Genomic DNA, 20,354 nt, shown 5'->3' on the forward strand with positions numbered 1-20,354 from the left:
GGGTCCGTATCTCTGGTTCTCCGAGGGCTAGCAAAGCACTTCACGTTCTATGACATGGCTTTTTTAAGTCATTGGATTGGACTGGAGTCTGTGGATTTATTCATGATGTCATTAGCAATTAGTCAATGTTGACTCGACTTTCATCACATAACTGTCGACTTCAAAAAATCTGAAGTCATGCAACCCTTAGTTTACAGTATAGTTGGAGTACAAAATAAATCTTTGATTTAAACTAGTTGTGTATTTAAAGTTTACTACTCTTACTTATCTAAAGAATGCTTAAGTATATTTTCATTAACTAAAAAGCGGACTAGTATTACATAAATAGTAAACTAACAGTGTGGTATATTTTAAAGTATATTTTCATAAACTAAAAAGTGGGATAGGAGTATGTAGTACCTATAAGTTCACAATGTAGTTGCAGTACAAAATAAAAGTCAGATGTAAACTAGGTGTGTATTCGAAGTGTATATAAAAGTGGACTTTTCTAAACTAAAAAGTGGGTCAATTTAGTCCCAAGAAGTATAGAAACAGTGCACTACTAGTACTAGTACTAGTGCAAGAATACTACTAGTACTTTGATATTAGTATACTTACTACATGAAGTCCCCGCGACCCAGAAAGATAAGCGGCTTAGAAAATTTACTACACAATGTACACTTGGGAAATATACTTGAACTTTAACAAAATAATTTTTTATAAGGGATAAGAAACCTCATATTAACAGAAAGTACATTTTCTCATTATACACTAGTGTTGTATAGTTTGTTTTCATTGTTTTCCATAAAATGTACTGTTGCTGCCTTGTATCTCCATTTTTGTTGCTTTTTCTTTTTCATTTTTTACAACAAAATGCCAGCTGCCCTTTACACTGTATTGAAATTTCTTTATGAACAGAGCAACAGAAATGATCCACAATTACTTGAAAAAAGGTCTTAACTTCCATTACAAGTTAAGAATGTCTTTTCCCTCTTGTGCAGCTACAGGCCTACATATAAAACTACAATGCTACTATTCTATTACTTCATAGGTTTCATTTTTGGATGTAGGGATGGGCATTCCAACTAATTTTTGTTAGTATTTATAAGAGCTAATGAACAGATATCCTGTTAACTGCAGGGAAGGAAAGAGCATCAACAAAAAGAAAGAAAAAAACAGACAAAAAACAGACTTCAGCCAAAATTAGCTTACTTTTAACATGATATAGCACTGGAGCTAGTTTTGTTATGTTTTAAAAATGTTTTATTATTCAAAAATAGCCAAGGAAAAATCAGTAGGTTTTTATGTTGGACACCTAACAAAAACTGCCTCTTGAGAGGAGCTAATGAGCTAACGCTAACCGGTATAATATTGGATTATTGGATGAGGACTCATCGTCTCCTACACAAGATCTTTTCTCTACAGTGGATGACGTGCTAACATGTTAGTCTGTCACAGAAACATTTTCACTGTTTCTGGACGTTTAGCTAACATCAGAGTAGTGAACCTAGTTAGCAAACCTCTGAACGCTTATGTACGTTAACACTCTGTATTAGCAAAACTCCTCAGAATTCATTGTGTCGTCAAAATTTACACAATTCTTGTTTCCCCAGACGTACATTGGTGTCTGAAGTTTGCTTCTTGACTTTTACACAGAAGCTACAGGGCTTCAAGTAGGAGAAGCTAACAAGTATATGCCAACTAGCATCGCACAAACTGCCTAAATCATCACACACTTACCTCATTTAGCATTAAGTTGTTAAGCAATGTTAAATATCTACATGAATGGACAATTGTTGGGGCAATAATTTATGCTGTTACTGTTTTTAGCTATGCTAACATACCTTTGTCCATGTTTAAACGTAACAGTATGTCATACAGTGTCAAAAACCACATAAGTGAGTCTGTTTGAGATTATATACTCAGTGCTAATGAGAGTATATACTTGTATTGTTGGTAAGTAATCCCAAATAGACTTCTGACACTGACAGAATGTTGTCTATAGAAATAGTTAAAACAGTAGTAGCAGCCATTCGAAGTCTACATTTTGTCCACACTTTTGTCCTGTTACTGTCACATTGAGAGACACAGCTGGAGAGAATGAATTTGGCTCTCATCATAAACATACTGTAACCACGGCTGTTCTCCATTTGGCATTCATCTCCATATTTACATGCCAAAAGTGCACTCGAAGAACTCGGAGTGCGAGTGCACTGACTGAAAAATTGCTTGAATGGTGAAATGTACAGCTAGCATTATTGAGCATGGACCAAGCAATGTGCAGCCATAGATAATGAAGTGACTGTAGCTTTTGTTAACTGGATGACTTTTTTATTTTTAACCCCTCATTAACTCTGAAAACCAGATTCTCCACATCATTCAGCTTCCTGTATTTAAAAAAATGAATAGAGGCAAATTTCTCATATAGAGAGCTGGTTGAGATTTAGCCTGTGGGCTCTGTCATTGTTAACTGACGATCAGAAACAACTGGTTCCCTGAATAACCCTTTTTTAAAGCTCTCTTTATTCCTTAGAATTAAACAGGCTGTTTTAGTTACTGTGCCTTTAAGACTGATATATGGAAATAAGCTCTGGTCTGATTGGCTCTGAGTGCCCCATTCAAAAAGCTGTCCAGTCTAGAATGTTGAACAAGCTGTTAAGCTGGAACTGATAACCTTAGGCTTAAAACTTTTCAGCCATTCCGGATGTGTAGATCCTTTGGAAAGATGCAATGACCTGTTTGCTTCCGGACAGACAGGAACAGCACAATATTTAATACATTTAATCTTCTTCCACTCCAGTAACTCAAACTGTCTGCAGGAACAACACTCCACGTTACTTCAACAGGAATGGGTGGGGCTAAACTGCCATAGGCTTAAAATGCGTTCAAGGTTGTGATGTCACAACCATAACAAATTTAAAATGGGCTGTTTTTGCAGCTTAGTTTACATATACGGACTGTATGAACTCGGGAGTCAATGGCATGTTTTGAAACTTTAACTCTGTTTGCATATTACCTTAATCTCATGTTTCAAAAAAACAAGAAAAAATTAATTTTCCATGATGTGGGTCTTTCAGTCTCAACTCAGTGCCACCTTAAAATGAGCTGGGGCTTCTGGTGAATCACAGCTGAGTGACTTAGCATTAGCACGGTTCAGCGCTTCCCTGCTCCAGCACCTGAGTCGACTCATTACGAGCTCGCTAATTAGCTGAAGCAGGTGCGTTTTCGCAGGGAAAACAAACTTTTTGCCGTGGCTCTCCAGGGCTGGAGTTTTACACTTCCAGGGGATACACTGCTCTATTTTTGGACCTGCAACTAGCTTTAGCTCAGGTTAAGGTGGCATTGAGTTGAGTTGCTATGCGTCAAACTCCATTCTGCCTTAAAATTAGCCATGATGCAGTTCAGTGAATGCAGTGTTGCAGTGCACTAGGGCTGAGTGACATGGCTTAAAATGTTTGCATACATTTTGCTAAGCATTTCACATAGATAATTATTGATATCTGTCATATGCATTTACTAGCACTCAAATTCTGAATAGCTTGGCCCAAATAACACGACTGTCATTTTTTCAGCATGTTCTAGTTACTACACTTTTCCCATTGCAGCTTTACGAGAAGCCTGGCCACTTCCTATTTCCCCCGTTATATGAAAAACAGGACTGCAAAACGTCAGAGAGCACCTGCGAGCGAGTCCTCAATAAATCAGAGTAAATGGAGCTAAACAGCTCAAGTAGTTTCTAATGACTTGCCCAGAACTTTCTCTTTTAGAAAGTTTTAGAAAGTAAAAGGATGTATTTCACTAAAAAAGCAAAGAAAACTCAGCGGTATGTTTCGATTTTTCTACAGCAAACGGGTTTTTGGCAGCAGGACGCTAAAATTACTACTACTGAGTGCTGATTAGTTGGTGAGCAGAGCAACTCATTGGCTGTTCGCACTCACTGACATCATGGACGTGTATGAGGCACCGTTTTAAACTCCTATAACTCGAGTTAAAAAGCTCTTAAAAATATAACAGCGGTGTTAAAATGTTTTATGCTGTTCTGTGTTCAGGAAATGAATTAATTATTTTACATTAAAAATGTTTAAGCATTTATAAACTATGATTTTGCTCAAATGCTCCATATTAACCCGTTCAGACTCACTCAGGAACACCCTCTAGTGTTTGAGAAACCCGGAAAACATTACAGAGTGGTGATTCTCTTCTCTGCAAGTTCTCTGGTTTTACCGGCAAGCAGACTGGCTCTTTTTCTTAAAGGGCAGGACTTCCCCTATAAACTGACCCCCTAAATGTCTCAAAATCAAAATGCTTTACCCATAATCAGCAAGTTTCTGTCTTTAATATTCATAACTAACCAGAGATGCAGCAGTGCCCTGGTGGAAAAAATACAGCACAGACCGGCATGCATGGTGTTTTATGCTGGTCTGGTGCTAGTTCAGCTGGTCACTGAGCACGGTCATGCTGCAGCATACCAGCATCCAAAACACAACATATGCTGGTCTTTGCTGGTTTCTTAACAAGATGGTCTGCCTCAGGCTGGCACTGTAGCACACTGGTTCTCCCTGTTGAGCCTTCATAGCCTAGCAACTGTAACTATGCTCAGGATACCTCTGAAAAACCTTACAGTATGACATAGCATATTTTTAAATCTAAAAACTTGCCCAATTTCACAAGAGACTGCTGGAAAGAGTGAATTGTTCCTCATTTCTTAAACCAGAGACAAAAATGTGTAAGATCTCAGTTAAAGTGAGGAAGATCGCATCACCAAACCAGAACAGAGCATTTCCAGAAGAACTGTTGAGCCATTTTGGTGCTAATGAAGCTAGCATCAGCGCTGCTAAGGCGAGTGAGTTAGCACCGAGCCAGCGCTGGACTCCCCAAACACCAAGGAGTACTTTGCACATTGATAACATCTCTGCTAATACTAATACAAAAACCTGTAATTTTACTTCTGTATTTTAATACAAATTCATGCTATAATCCAATGATATAAAGTAAAGTGAGGACAATACAGCCTAAAACTCTATAGATGCTAGCTGCTAAGGCTACCTGCCTCAATGTTTTGGCCAGGGTGCCTAAATCTTTTGTCTTTGTGGGCCAAAATTGCATATCTTTGGTGGGCCGAGGACCAAAGAGACAAAACAGCTAACTAGCAATTTGTTAGCCTTGCGTTTTCACATGTTGCAAGTTTACATGTGTGTTCTTCAAATACTCCAGTGGTTTCCTTAAACATCTATGATCTCTAAATATCCTCTTATCCGTGTTCCACTGCTGCCTGTTACACTGAATTAGCTTGTAAATGCTAGCTACACACATACTGTCACATTTGGGTTGCATTCAGGGACACACGTGGTGTCAAAGGTCATAGATTTTAGAGATTTCTTTGTATAATACTTCAAAACAAAATACTTCAAAACTAACGTTTTCAAAGGAAATTAACAAGAATAAAAATACATTAAAAAATGCAGTTTGCGCACTCCGGCTCAGATTTCATATTATTGTGAATTTTCTAACTGAGAATAAGTTAACACACCCTCTACAGAGAACACACTTCTGCACATTTTGATGCTCAATTACTATTTATTTGCTGAATTTATCATACTGGGAAAAACTGTTATACACATGTGGACTGTGCAAAAGTTGACCTTTTATATTTCATGCTTTATTTTTTTCCAAATATGTTCCTCTCAGCAAATAGAAGTTGTGCTCTAAAATTGATGTGTCAACTTATTTTTACTTAGAAAATTAGGGTGTGTTCAAACCTTGTAGTAGGTGTTCTCATTGGCTGAGGAAGTCGAGGGGTCAGGCAACTTCCTTACAGACCAACTTTGGCCCACGAGCCACACTTCACTGATTAATTTTGCGTTACTGACCATCTAGAGTGCGAGGAACAGCATCATTTTACTTAAAAAAAAAAATAAATTAATAATAATTTATGATTAGTTTTACTGTTGTATCACCAAGGCCTACTGTAGCCTACATCACTTTGACCCCAACCAATAAAGACACCCTCATTGACTCTGAATGCACATTTAGGTTAGTAATGAAAGAACCCCACAGGCTGAATCTGAACTAGCTCGCTATTTAACATAACATACGACGTGGCGCAAAAGCAAATAGTTCATGCTTATGTATGTGTACTATAAAGAGAGAAATTATAGATTCAGCAAGTCTCCACAGCATCAAGGCTCTGAGAATTAGCGGATGGGTTCTAGCGGCCAGCATGACATTACAGTGGTTCTTCTTGACTGGAGTTTGATGTAAATCAACTGTGATATAAATGTAATCAGCGCATCCTCTTGAACTCGGAGCATATTTAAGTAAGGAACATGTGAGAGTCCAGAGTCTCCAGAGCGTCTGGTTTTCTCTATCTGGCATGCCAGAGTGGTAAAGGAGGCCAGTGGGCCGGGCAGTGCGTGTGCGTGTGTGTATATACACACATTCGCGTGGGTAGATTTTACTGGAGCAACCACAGTTCCCATGGGAACGGACAGAGTTAGCGCTGCAGCAGATGCATCATTAAGCTTCACGTTAGCCTTAACACCAACTCAGCAGCAGCTGGAAGCCTCTGCATTCAGTACATTGTCACTGTCACGCAAAAACCTTCATTTAAAAAAAATAAAATAAATAAAAACTTTTTTGTTGTTTTTACTTTTTGCATAATTAAAAAAAAAAAAACTCGTTATCCTTTGCATTGTCTTCAAACTTTATGATGAACGGACCAACAGACATGATCCAAAATTACTTGGAAAAATGATGTTTAACTCTATAGTATTATTATTATTATAAATTAATAATACTTTTTTCTTCCCCTTTAAAGTTGCCATTTTGGAGACAACGTTTTTCTTCTCAACTGCGATGATATGCAAGTTTATCAAAGGCAAAATTTACTCCTCTTGCCTTGTCAGCCAAGACGTGTTTGGTGTCTGAAGTTTGCTTCTGTTTTTTACTTCACTGTTTCCCAGCTAAAAGATACAAGGTGAAGGAAGTTATGCTGTTAGACTAAGCTAGTAATGTTAGCTCAGGTATCAGAAGTTTGTCTGTTTTCCTTAAAGATTTAGACTGACTTCAGTGTTTGCTTCAAGCCACATGTGATCTAGTATGAATTTTGTGGGTTTAATATAGTATAATACAGTAATAATGTAATTAGTTTGCTAACAAGCTAGGTAAGCAGTGTTTGCTAAAAGGTTACCTACAGTGGAATATGCCACTGGCTGAATGAAAAACTAAAAACCAAGTGAAATCTGCCAATAACTGAGTGGAATAAGACAAAATCAAGTGAAATCCACCAGTAACTGAGTGAAATATGCCAAAATCAAGTGAAATCCACCAGTAACTGAGTGAAATATGCCAAAATCGAGTGAAATCCACCTGTAACTGAGAGAAATGTTCCAGAAAACAAGCAAAATCTGCAAATAACGGAGTGAAATAAGCCACAAACTAAGTGAAATCCACCAACAGCCAAAAAAACATGCTAGTACTCAAGTTAATTCAATGAATCTTAAATACATCAGTAACAGAGTTAAACCTGCAGTGGCTGAGTGGAATAATTCATTTGTAAACTCTATAAGGGCTTCAAATTACTTGAGCATCTCTACATTTCTTCACTTTACATGTTTAATTCAGAGCACACAGGCTGAGCCCTACTGAATATAATCTGATCAATGCAGTGAAAAATGACTCAAATGGCTGAAATGCTAATCCCTAAGAAATGCAGAGAAAACGTTTTTTGTTCTCTTTTTTCAAAATACATGAAATCAGATAACGTCTTCATCCCAATTTAAGACATCAGACTTTGCTGTTTACATGACCACTTGAATAATCTGATAACTGTCCAAATCAGATAATGGTCGTATTATTGGTATGACTGAAAACACATCAAGTTAATCAAGTCAAAAATTCACAATGTTTCTGAACATGTTTAAAAATAATTTATTTATTCAATCTTTTTTTTTTTCTCAGCTATTTCAATCTTGCAAACAGAGGGACAATCTGGGCTCCAGAGGGACGAGGAGGGAATCTGTGCAGCTTTTATCCTTTTAAAGCCCCAATCAAACTGCTATTACAGCTCAGAGCACAACAACGGAAGCTTTCATACAGCACATTCAGACACAGAAATGTAGGTAAACCGTGAGATAGTCCTGTGGTGGCTGATTAAGCAGCTCCTGATTGAGGCTGTAACACTTCATTACTACACACAGAGAGGGGTGTGGGTTGTGGGTGTGGCTCTAGGGAAGTTCTAATCATTCACGGTTCTCATTTAAATGTACATTTACTGACCTCGGTAGAAAACATGTATAGAACGCTTCCATACAAACGACAGGTAGAGGTTTTTCCCCTTTAGCAGACAGTGAACAGTACTGAATTGACCGAGTCCACACTGTGGCTGCAGTGCCACCATCAGGCCTGGAAGCAGAACAGCAGCTCTGAGAGAGTTCAAGGCCAATGTGGAGGGACGGCAGGTTGGAACCAGCCAGCGTTTGAGTTTTAGTCTTCATGGATGTTGAACAGCTTAGCCACCTCGTTCAGATCAGCGTGCTCCTCTCCATCTTTAATGATCTAGAAAAAAAGCACAAACAAACCAGATCTGAATGTGCAGAGGTTTTAAAAGACTAAAGCTAAATTACGTTAACTGTAATATTGGGATGGCTGAAGGGTAGATAAAAGACTGGAGCAACAATAATGTGGTCAGAAAGATGAATATGTTACAGATTTATTGCTACTTGAATAGCTGTGTTTTAAACAAATATCACTGAGTAAACCAAAAAACAAAATATATTATACTATTATGAATAAGAAAGTAAAATACAGAGAATTCAATGTATGTTTACTGTGTACAGCCAGCATTACAGGTAATCCATACCTGATGGATCGAGTGATTTGGTGATTTATCTGTGTGAATTTGGCTAATTCAGTGATTTATCTTTCTGTTTTGGATAGATTTAGTGATAATCAGGGCACTTTAGTGATTTATCTTTATGTTTTAAGCTAATTAAGTGACTGATCTTTACGTTTTGGGTAGACTTGGTGATATATTTTTGGGTTTTAGGCCAATTTAGTGTTTTATCTTTGAGTTTTAGGCTAATTTAGTGATTTATTCCAAGTTTTCGGCAGGCTTAGCGTTTGGGTAGATTTAGTGATATAGGTTTGGGTTTTAGGCCAATTTAGCGTTTTATTGAGTTTGGGTAGATTTAGTGATTTATCTTCATGTTTTGAGTAGAAATAGAGATTTATCTTGGAGTTTTGGGTAGATTTAGTGATTTATCTATGTGTTTTGGGCTTATTTAGTTTTTGTGTTTTAGGCTGATTTAGTGATTAACCTTTGCATTTTAAGTCAACTTAATGATTTATGTTTGTATTTTAGGTTTAGGTATTTAGTGATTTATTTTTGAATGCACCCTTATGTTTCAGATTAAAACAGTTTTATCTCTGTCTTAGATGGATTTCATGATGTATCTGTACTTTCTGTGATTTAGAACACACTATCAGCTGACCTACAGAAGCATGTCTCAACTTTACTCTGCACAAATTTGTCATCTTTCTATTTGAAACACTTTCATATACAGCTCTGCTTAGATGTGTCCATTTGGCTTAGACAGAAAATCAGCTGCTTGTGTGTTTAAAAATCATAACACACTCGATTTTATTTATTTATTCCAAACTCCACATGCTGTAACTGACAGATTTAACAGATCTAACAGATTTAGTTAACAGACACTGGGATTGGATGTCTGTGTACTCACATATCCACACCCACCCCTGATGTATGTATGGCAAAATATATGGTTACAATAACAATCTACTGTATGACACCCAGACAGTCTATAACAAACAGAACGTATGAATGAATGGGTAAATGGATCATATAGACAGATGTGGATGTGAACAGGTGATGAACAGGTGATGAACAGGTGATGAACAGGTGATGAACAGGTGACGGAGTCACTGGATGGAAGGATGGATGGAAAGGAGTGAATGATAGACAGAGCGTATGCATGTTTACCTTCCTGGCGATGGGCATTCTGTTGAAGACGTTCCACAACACGATGCCCACCACCACTTTATCCCTCAGGTAGAAAATCACTCCCTTCCCGTAATCCTCCTTCGGCGGTGGGGGAGGGGCAGGGACCGCCGTTCCCACAGCAATTGGCCCGGCAACCGCCTCTGTCTCACTCTCCGACCGGATACCCGTACCTCAACACACACCACAAAGATCAAAATCAGTAACAGAGAGTGTGTGCGTGTGCGTGTGTGTGCGTGTGTGTGTTAAGGCTGAATGATGATATCTAAAGATATTTCCGGGCTATACAAGATTAAGATGATTTTTCTGGGTTTTAAATGCTGCTACTGTTCAGCGAAACAGCAGTGATGCATTTTAAAAGAGCCAAGAAAAACTAAGCACAATTATATTCATAATTTATTTGATTTTTCAACAGTGGCAATATTTTATGGATTTATTTCATTCAGGAATGAAGAGGACGGAAAATAAAATCAAATTAATAAAATAAGATTGTCTTAACAGGCTGACATCCAATCAGCTACTTATTACTAAAGCCATAAGCCACAAGAAGCTGTGCATTACAGTGATTTTACCACATGTAAGTGTCAGGTTATCTGGCATGACACGAAGTGGAGAATAATCACCTTACCAGACAAATAAACCGAACATAAATTACAATTATAACACACAATTTTTCAGATAATTTAAGAATAAATTTTGGAATAAACAAGTATTCCACCAAAAAAGCTAACAGCATATTGTCCCTCTTGTTTTGTTGTCCCACATCCATACTAGACAAATTGTGCACTGTTTGAGTGCAATAGTCAGAATTTCATAACTTATATAGCACATTATGTAGGCAGCAGGGAGCCGTTTGAGATTCAGCCTGTGTTTAATGCTGCCCAAGGCAGATCTGACTAAAACACAAACATTTGAAGTGGGTAAGACATTAAAGCGGCGTTCTTCTGTGTTAAATTTAAAGTTTTACAGTGAATCATACAGTGGGTACTTTAATTCAAGCCTGTGATCTTAATGATGGAGCTGTTTACCATGTTCGCTAAACTTTTATCCCGTCAGCCAGCTGACCAGCCAAGTTGTAGTTAAGAAAATAAGTCATCAGCTCATCGGTTTAAGGGACCAGAACCAGTTTCATGGATAACCTCCATGGTTGCTGTGAGCAGCATTAGAATAAAAGATTTTTCATTAACAGCACAAGGATTTTACCGGACTTAACGCAGTAATACAGAATTCAGCTGTCTGTGATTGATTTAAATCTTTTTATGATCCACGCAGTTGTTAAGTATTCTAAAAGGTACTGATTGTACACATCATATACTATGAAAGTGACCTATGACGTAACTCATAATGATAATAGTAACAACATAAACATCACCTTAGAGCTGGGCGATATGGCCAAAAACGTTATCACGATAAACAAAATTCATATCATTCGATATCGATACATATCGCGATAAATGTCAAATCATGATTTCTTTCACGTTTGAAGGCTGATTTTGCTCCTGGGTGGTTAACTGTGGTTTTAAACTATCACTTATGGTCCGATCATGACAAACACTCGGCAAACAGTGGAACATTTCACTAATCTGCCATGGAAGAGTCGGAGAAAGTTTCTGAGCTGTTTTTATCAGCTGGAAAAGCACAGCTGCAATTTTTGTAACAGTCATGATTTAAGAAAGAAAACAGATTATTTTTAGCTGTCTGGTGACGAGCGCTCGGCTACCCTGTTACAAATGCTAAACAAGTGGCCAACAACAGTGCTAAACTCTTTAGTTTCTCAACAACGTCAACTCAGTTCGGTAGGTCACTGCGGTCACTCCTACCACATCCATGTCGGAGCAGATCACAGTATGCAGACACCAGCTAGACGGCTGGGTTTCTCCATGCTATCGTAGTAGTTTAAGGGGTGAACCGCAGTATATCTGACGCTCGCTGTGTAAAAGCATCATCTGCAGTGTGAATCTCTCACACCAGACACAGAGTCCTCCTTTTAGGCATGTTTAAACTGAAAGCGGTGATTTTGTGTCTTGTTTGATCTACAGTATCATCAGTTCACCGTGTTTTGCCAGAGCGCTGCTTCAAGTTAGCCAGCAGCTAAAAACAGCTGGCCTGGAAAGACAGCGCTCTCCCGCTCTCCAATGCCTCACAGCTTCCTCAGTTTACTTTCAAACATAAACCCACTTCTTTCTTTCACTTTCGTTGCTCGAGAATGCACTAATACTAAAATATAACGGTTTGGCGCTGTAACACGGCGCTGTAGACGTGATTTAACACCACTAAAGTTGTTAGGATGCACGGAAAGAGGTGAGTTCACCGTAGGACAGTACAGTTACACCACTGATCTCGTCACTCACACTCAGTCACAGGAGAACAGATCGCCGATAACATCCACTCAGACAGGGACTGTATAACTCCGCGTTTCAGCCGTTGCTAAAGTATATTTGGCGACCCTTTTTTACTCGTGGCCCCCCTCCCTCTCTAATCAAGTCGAAAAATTCGGAAGTGCGCCCTCTCCTGGCGACAGCAGAGTAGTGTTGCTTTCCTTGCAGTAGAAAGCGCCACCAGGGCTTTCGCTAAAACGTGGAAGTGTGAGAATGGTGTATTATATCGAACATTTATCGAACCTGTCTTATCGCTCTATCGAGGAAAAGTTATATTGCGATACTTATCGTTATCGTTTTATCGCCCAGCCCTACATCACCTTAATGTGTGTTCACTGATCCTGTACATGTTCATGTATTTAATTTTACTCCAAAGCTAAATAATTTCCTTTATTATTAAACTTGACTCAGGCGCCCTAAAAATGTGTGTCCAAATACTTTGTGGTGCATATTTGTGCGTGTACCTGATTGCTCGGTCGCTGCTTTGGGTGTGTCCTTGGCAGTAGCTTTGGCGAACACTCCTACAGTTGGCAGACTACTGTCAACTATTCCAATAGCCTCATATCCCACATCAGGACCAAGATCACTCCTACACACATGGACAGATACATTTCAATGTATTAAAGTGACCGTTCAGCTAAAAATCTAGTTTACTTCATCCCCCCCCTCATCCCAGTTGTAGGTGATCAGCCAAAGCATGTTTGGTATCCGACGTTCGCTTCTTTAGTTTTGCAAGTCAGCTAACAAGTAATGAAAGTTTAGGTACACCAATTAGCCTAGTGCTAAGGGCATGCTTAAATCATTGCACTCCTATCTCAAACCATGGGGGGTTGTAAAGTAATCTCATGAAGACTTGCTCATTCACTTTTGTCCACAAGAAGTAAATTTCAGACACCAAACACGTTTTGGCTGATGAACTACATTTGGGGGAAAATTAAAGTAAATCAGATTTTTTTTTCTCCAAACTACTGCATTACAAAACAGCATAAGCACTCAATAATGACTGGAAAAGCCAGTTAGCCAAAGTGAGTCACTCTCTCAGCGCTGCTTGAATAAATGTAAAGTAAAACCAGGACTGGAGTTTTAGATCGAGGATTGAGGCATAGAATGCTCATGCAAACAAAAGAAAAAGGAAGAAAAAAGCTTGATAAATTCTACTGATCAATTTCTTGGCTGTTTTGGATAATTATTACCAAATTGATAAGTTGATCAATCGATTCCAGCCCCAAATAATTATGCTGTGAAGCTTTGGGGAACTGCAGCACTGTCACTGAAAATATGCACTATTCTGTAAAGCTCTTTCAGAAAAACAACACTATCGCTCTACATCTGGACTGTTTTGGTCAAGTGATAAGACAAGCTCATGTTTGTGCCTAAGGCTCGCTCGTGGTGTGTTTGTGGACATGTGCATGATTGAAGATGGTCTACTATCACGCACACTACAGTCTACGACACACAAATCCCTAAAACAGCCCAAAACACAATCATGTCAATGCAGTGCGAGTGCTAGTGCGTACCAGAACATGGACTGGTGCCAGTAGGGTTTGCTGGCCCCGGTCATGTTTTCGCCGGCCAGTCTGCCGCTGACTACTGCATGATCGTGATGCTCCACCCTCCTCCGGCCCAGCTTGATGTCATAGAAACAAGCTGCATCTCCTGCCTGTGCACACAGCGTCAAAGATACAGGGTCACAACACTGAACAATTCAGCATATTCCTTCTTTAATCTACTCATGTTTTCAATACGTATGTTTTCATGGGTAACATTACGGATGAGCAAGGGTGCTCTGATTAAGTACATCATACTCTGGTGCAACAAATCACAAGTACAAGAATGTAAGTGAGTTGTCAAGGATGTGTTCTTAATGATGTGACTGAGGAGGCAGAGTAAGGCCTAATCCCAACTCTTATTTTTTACCCCTACCACTTGTTTTCGAGTGTCACCTTGCCTCTTGGACCTGAGTTATAAGGGTTAGTAGTTGAAATCTTCCTCTATGAAATGGGACCCTCAAATAAAAAGAGCATTACTTCATTAACAGCTACTAGCGCTGCTCTGTAGGTGACCCTGCCAGTCTGCAGTGACAGCAGAGGAGGGTAAAGTTCAGCTCCTCACTGCTGGGCTTTAGTTATATTTAGGCATCATACTCCTTCAAAGAGGGGGGCAATTATTTATTATCACCCACCCCTAATTCTTCAGTGATATGAAGCTGAAGTCAGATATTCGCCAGCTTCTTGTTTCAATTTTCCTGTTCCACCTTAAATGGAACAGCAGTTCTCACGCCTGAGGCACCAGAATGTAACTGCTGCACTACTTAAGGTGGAATGGAAAAAAAGACATCAGCTACTACTAGCAATTTTTTATGCTTGTTATGAAGAAAAGGAGCATAATACACTGAAATGACATTAAACTAAGATAAAACAATGATTATCGTGATTTTTTTAACAGAGAAAATTCTCACGTTTGTGAGTTTCTTTGGTCTCTTGTTCAGCCATCTTACTGTTTTTTCTTTTTTTCCTCATAAGACTCTGTTTGGAGTCTGAAAAACCTCTGTTTGGAGGGCCATGTAGCTCTAACACTTCACCCTACCCCTCTATCTCAACAACAATCAGAACACCCTACTAGATGATGTGCAAAAGGGAGGGGTAAGGGCTGAGTGGTAGGGGCAAGGGGTGAAATGGAATTGGGCCTTAGGGTGGCTCGCTTTATTGCTGACCACGAGGATCGTGATGTTTCTGGAAAGCTGCTTTTGAAACAATGTCTGTTGTAAAAAAGCACTTTGCTAATAAAACTGAACTGAACTGGGTTAATGGGCTTTTCTGGTGTAGTTTAGCAGGAAAACACTGATCTCCACAGGGCAGCGGACCCTCAGCACTTTGAGGAACATGACGAATGTGCTGTATGCAGATTGGTGGGAAACGCTGTGAGTCACACTCACCACCCAGATGTTGGAGCGTGCCTGCAGCTCAGCGTTGACCCGAAATCCCCCGAAATCAGAGTCGATCTCCAGCCCGGCCGATTTGGCCAGCTCAACACTGGGCTCCAAACCCACTGCTGCCACGATGTGGTCCGTCTTCACCTACAGCAACAACACAGAGGCACAAATACAGATATTTGATAAGACACTATACACACATACACAATCAATGTACTAGTACTTCTTGTAAATGGCAAAGTGAACTGGAAAGTGACCAACAGATATGAGATACATATTTGAAGCATTTTTACAGGCTGGCCATTCAGGACAGAGTAGTTTTTGTGCTGCTCATCACGATGAAGAGAAAACGTGATTTATCATGCAGCCCTGTATTAAAGAGATTCTTTTGGTACAATGAAAGCATAAACTCAGTTTACGCAGCAAGTTGCTCTCAGAAAGGCATCAGCGTTTTAACAATTTTTTGCCATCTGCACTTTTTTAAAAATAGGATTTGATTATACTTAAATTAAAACAAAGACTTAACATTCCTTCACCGCATGCAGCTGGTGTAAGAAGCGATTTATACCTAATGGCTGGGTTGATTTAGTGATTCATCTTTGTGGTTTAGGTGAGCGATTTAAGACTACAGGTTGATGTACAGAGCAATAAACACATCTGTCCAAATTTAACACCTTTTAGATTAAAATATATCTATATATTAAGTGCATTCATTTAGTAATATCAGCTGCTTACGTCACCACATTCTCTGCAGTTCTAAGTCAACAATATATGTAGAAACCGCAAGAAATGACACAATTGATTTGATATGAATACCTGAGAAAGCAAACTGAGAGTTCAGAATAGTGATGCAACAAAATGCAAACTGCAACTGAAATTCAAGATGCACTCAGGAAAAAGCGGAAAATAAAAATGGTTTACTTGAAATAATCATACTAAAATGATTACAGTATGCAGGGTACAGTGTGTGCTATGAAACCCAACGTCCTCGACAACAGAGAATGGTTGATCATCCAAGACAATAATATCCATTATTATTTTCATTATTCTTTACTATTTTGTGTTTATTTCATCTTTTCAAAAAGTCAAGCTTCAACATTTCTTTCTGCTTCTGATGTTTTTCTGTATTGTGCACATCAAGCAGGACGGCGTGTTTCCAAACCAGTAGTGAAGTTTTGGGTGTTGCACCTCCTCCTGATACTCGACATGAACAGAGATTATAAATGAAACAGATACACAGCTGACCTGTTCACTCTGCTGCAGTTCAAACTGTTAAAACTGACCGCCGCAGGAGAGTGAAGGGAACAAACAACTATTTTTAATCAGTTTCTCATATTTACTACCATTAAAATTAAAGCCTTAAATTTCGACACTTTGTTGTAGACGTATTTAATCTGTTTCATCTGACAAAATTTCCGTCCCTTTTTCTCGAAGAAGAAAAGCAAAAATGCCATTTTTGACCGACCCGCCAAAAAAATTTAGTGACCAATATTTCAGTGTATTCCAAGTTCAGATATCTGTATTTTAGAATAAACACTTAGAATAACCCATATCTGTACACTCACCATTCGGCCGTCCTTCAGCTTAATCTCCAGTTTTCCGTCCTTATAGCTGACGTTCTTCACCACAGCCTCCGTCAGCACCTCCACGCCCTCTGCCAGAGGTCAAAAGGTCAGGAAAGTCAGTTCAGGTCAGCTGTTGTCACTGAGACGACTATAAACTTCTAAAGCAGCAAAAAACTTAAACACATATTCAGGAAAATTAAACTGTGCTGGCAAACCTAATACTGAACTAACTTATACGAAATTATACTATGTGCTGAATTACATTATGCGTTTCTCACCTTTCTTGACTTTCTCTGTGGTCCAGTTGCTCAGGTATTCAGGTAGAACCTTTCCCATGTTCCCTTTCTCTGGAAACATCTGGACCACCTCCAGGCCCAGATCAGCAGCTGCAGAGGAAAAGAGACGAAGAGAGATTCAGCTGCTTTAGAGCAAGTCTTTGTACTGGAATCTCTCAGAAACCTCAAAATAAATTTGAGTGTATGAAATGGATTATTTGAGTGTCACGTAAATTTTTAATAACGAAGCACAATTACTTCTGTCAGGAAATGCCTAAAGGGGTACAAACAAATATACTTAAACACTTTTCAAGTTCACCAGTACATTAAAATGACACTCCGGCCAAAATGAAAAATGTATCAATACATGTGTTGCAAACTTGTGTCCTCTCATCGTATTGTGTGATTTTCTGGATTGAAAGACGAAAAAAACCTTCTGATGACGCATCTTAAAGACGGGAAGAACTTCTAATTTAAATCAAAATCTGCAACTGCTTAAGCGTGTAAAATAAATATTTTTTGTCTGAATTCAGAAGGAAGACATATAGTGAATGTCACTGGTAAGAAGCTGAACATCTCACTGCAGCTGTAAAACTATAGTAACTGTCTTCAAATCATCGTTACAGTGGAGAGACTGGATCACTCAAACGATAGAAACGGCTCATCAGAGAACAAGAGGCTAAAAGCTAAAGTTAGCGTGTTACTACCTGATTATCCAAATATCTTACCTCAGTTTGGCTTCTTTTGTCTGTCTGAAAAGGTAAAAACCTCTCTCTAGTGTCTATTCTGTGCTGAATAAAGAGAGAACTGCGTTTGTTTTCTTTATAATTTCGTCTGAAGGCCGAGGTCAGAGTTACACTAATGCTAGCTTGGGTGCATTTATTAGTATCTCCTCCTTATTTTAACATAATCACTACATTTTGTGATTATGGCAAAACTATCTTGTAGGAGAACGGCATTACTGTTTCAGCCAAATCAAAGAACATGTGTTTACTGCTTAAAGGGGAATCCCACCAATTTTCCAAAATGTAACGTAATGTAATATAATGTAAACAAAGTCATTCAGAGTGGTTTGATGTGAAATGCACAATTCCAGAGAAACTTGTTGAGTCAGAATTGCTCACAGTGGTGGTGATAGGAACCAGACATCTCAGGAGTTGAACACCTCTGAAAGCTCCCTGACAGAAAGCTTTTAGATGAAATTGTTATGAATACACTGCATTCTTAAAAAATGGTTCTTCAAGGGTTCAATTTAGAGCCATGAACCATTTCATGCCTTAATCTTCGCATGGCTTTGAAATGGTTCTTCAGATTGATGGAGAATGTGTTATGTATGGTTCTATATAAAACCTTTTTGAAAATGGTTCTACAGAGCACCAAAACAGGTTCCTCTAGTACCATGTCAAGCTTATTACAACAGAAGAACACTTTTTCAAAAAGGTTCTATACAGAACCGTTTAGAACGCACTCTCCATTCAGGATTGGCTGACATCACAGGGATTCCCAATGAATGTATGATATATTTGCACAATGCATGCTGGGTGTTGTAGTGTGAGATTGATAATGAATGAAAACATGAAAATAATATAAAATTATAGAATTCTGCCAAACCAGTGAGGCTGGATATTGTGTGGTGCTGCAAAATACTGCATAACCAGGTAATTAAACTTATTAAACTCCACTTTTTGGCCAGAATGTCCCTTTAACAAACTTCTTTAAACCGTCTCTGACTTCTGGAAGCTGGCACACTTCCACACATCTTAAAAAACGCCTCTAAACAAGCGTCTTAGCCTCCCTCCTCACTGCGTTAATGAGGGACACCCACAGTGACTAATCTTTGTCTTGTTTTTTTCTTTTTTGTAAAGCGGAGATCCGGGTGCATTGACCTGATTCCAGTCGTTTGACTGACAGCACAGTGATGGTGTTTGGACTCACATCTTCTGCCCAAGGCGCAGGCCAGTTCACTGCCCAGAAAGCCTCCCCCGATGATGGTGATGGACTTCAGCTCGCGTGATACTTTCTCCAGCGCCTTGAAATCCTCAATCTGTGCAAAACAGGAGGAGAAAAAAGTGCAGTAATGTAATATACAAATTACAAAGGGCTGCAAACATATCACACTGTGATGGGCAGAAAAAGAAAACAAGAAAATGAGAGTCGGTGTTGGTGTTGGACGCTTTGATGCCTTAGTCACTTGTGAAAGAAGGGAGGAAAATAAATAAATAAATAAATAAATAAAGTTGTCAGAGCTCATACAGTGGCATGCGGCTCGTATGGGAGATGAGAGAGACAGTGCCTTCTAGAGGTTATAATAAACACACACAGTGCAAATCAGCTCTGAGTATTAACAGTGAGCTTAATAACAGAAAGCATAACAGTCGTATGCAAAGTTTGGGCGCCCCTGGTCAAATGACATGGTTGTCCTCTACAGAAAACACGTCTGCTCACTCTAAAGAGCAATTACTGTTTATTTGCTGAGTTTAACATATTGGGGGGAAAATTAAAATAAAAATGTGGCCTGTACTTATAATTTTCCAATACATTAAATCCAGTAAATAAATTGTGTACTACAATGTGCAGTGTGTTCACTATAAAGGATGTGTTGAATGGAATTGAATTCAGAACCATCAGCCAACTGTGTTTCACACAGAGGAATTAGACCTCCGCATTTAACCCATCCGTGCAGTGAAACACCCACATACATGCACACTAGTGAACACACACACTAGGGGGCAGTGAGCACACTTGCCCGTAGTGGTGGGCAGCCCTATCCACGGCGCCCGGGGAGCAGTTGGGGGTCAGGTGCCTTGCTCAAGGGCACTTCAGTCACGTACTGTCGGCCGAGGGGATCAAAGACCTTCCGGTCGCAAGGCTAGTTCCCGAACCTTCAGCCCATGACTGCCCCCACTTATTTCACTTAGTTCACTTATTTACACTCAGAAAATCAACATACAACTGTACATATGTAACTACTAATGTGACTATCAATTAATTGGTTCTTTACAACTTTAATTAATTGATTAATCAAGAAAAAGTGCAGTCATTAGTCCCTCAGTAATTCATTTGTTCACAATGTCTTATTCAACAAATTAAAAATACAAGGATTATTCTCCCTTTTGTAGAACAATTTTTCAAACAAAACACCTACCCTATCTCCTAAATCATATTTGCAAAAAAGCTCTTTTATAATAATAATTATTATTATTATTA

At 38.9% G+C, this 20,354-nt stretch overlaps 1 protein-coding gene across 1 annotated transcript in view; it reads right to left on the bottom strand.

Moving 5' to 3' along the window:
* Nucleotides 1–7,892: 7,892 nt before the first annotated feature.
* aifm1 (apoptosis inducing factor mitochondrion associated 1) overlaps nucleotides 7,893–20,354 on the bottom strand; it is a 32,642-nt gene continuing 20,180 nt past the window's right edge. The window contains 8 exon segments of the mRNA XM_036580005.1: nucleotides 7,893–8,535; nucleotides 9,980–10,170; nucleotides 12,840–12,964; nucleotides 13,893–14,035; nucleotides 15,311–15,451; nucleotides 16,873–16,961; nucleotides 17,151–17,258; nucleotides 19,083–19,191. Coding sequence (XP_036435898.1) covers nucleotides 8,464–8,535; nucleotides 9,980–10,170; nucleotides 12,840–12,964; nucleotides 13,893–14,035; nucleotides 15,311–15,451; nucleotides 16,873–16,961; nucleotides 17,151–17,258; nucleotides 19,083–19,191 — 978 coding nt within the window. The 3' untranslated portion in view covers nucleotides 7,893–8,463.

The sequence above is a fragment of the Colossoma macropomum genome, unplaced genomic scaffold (genome assembly GCF_904425465.1).
Source record: "Colossoma macropomum unplaced genomic scaffold, Colossoma_macropomum, whole genome shotgun sequence".
Classification (NCBI taxonomy): Eukaryota; Metazoa; Chordata; class Actinopteri; order Characiformes; family Serrasalmidae; genus Colossoma; species Colossoma macropomum.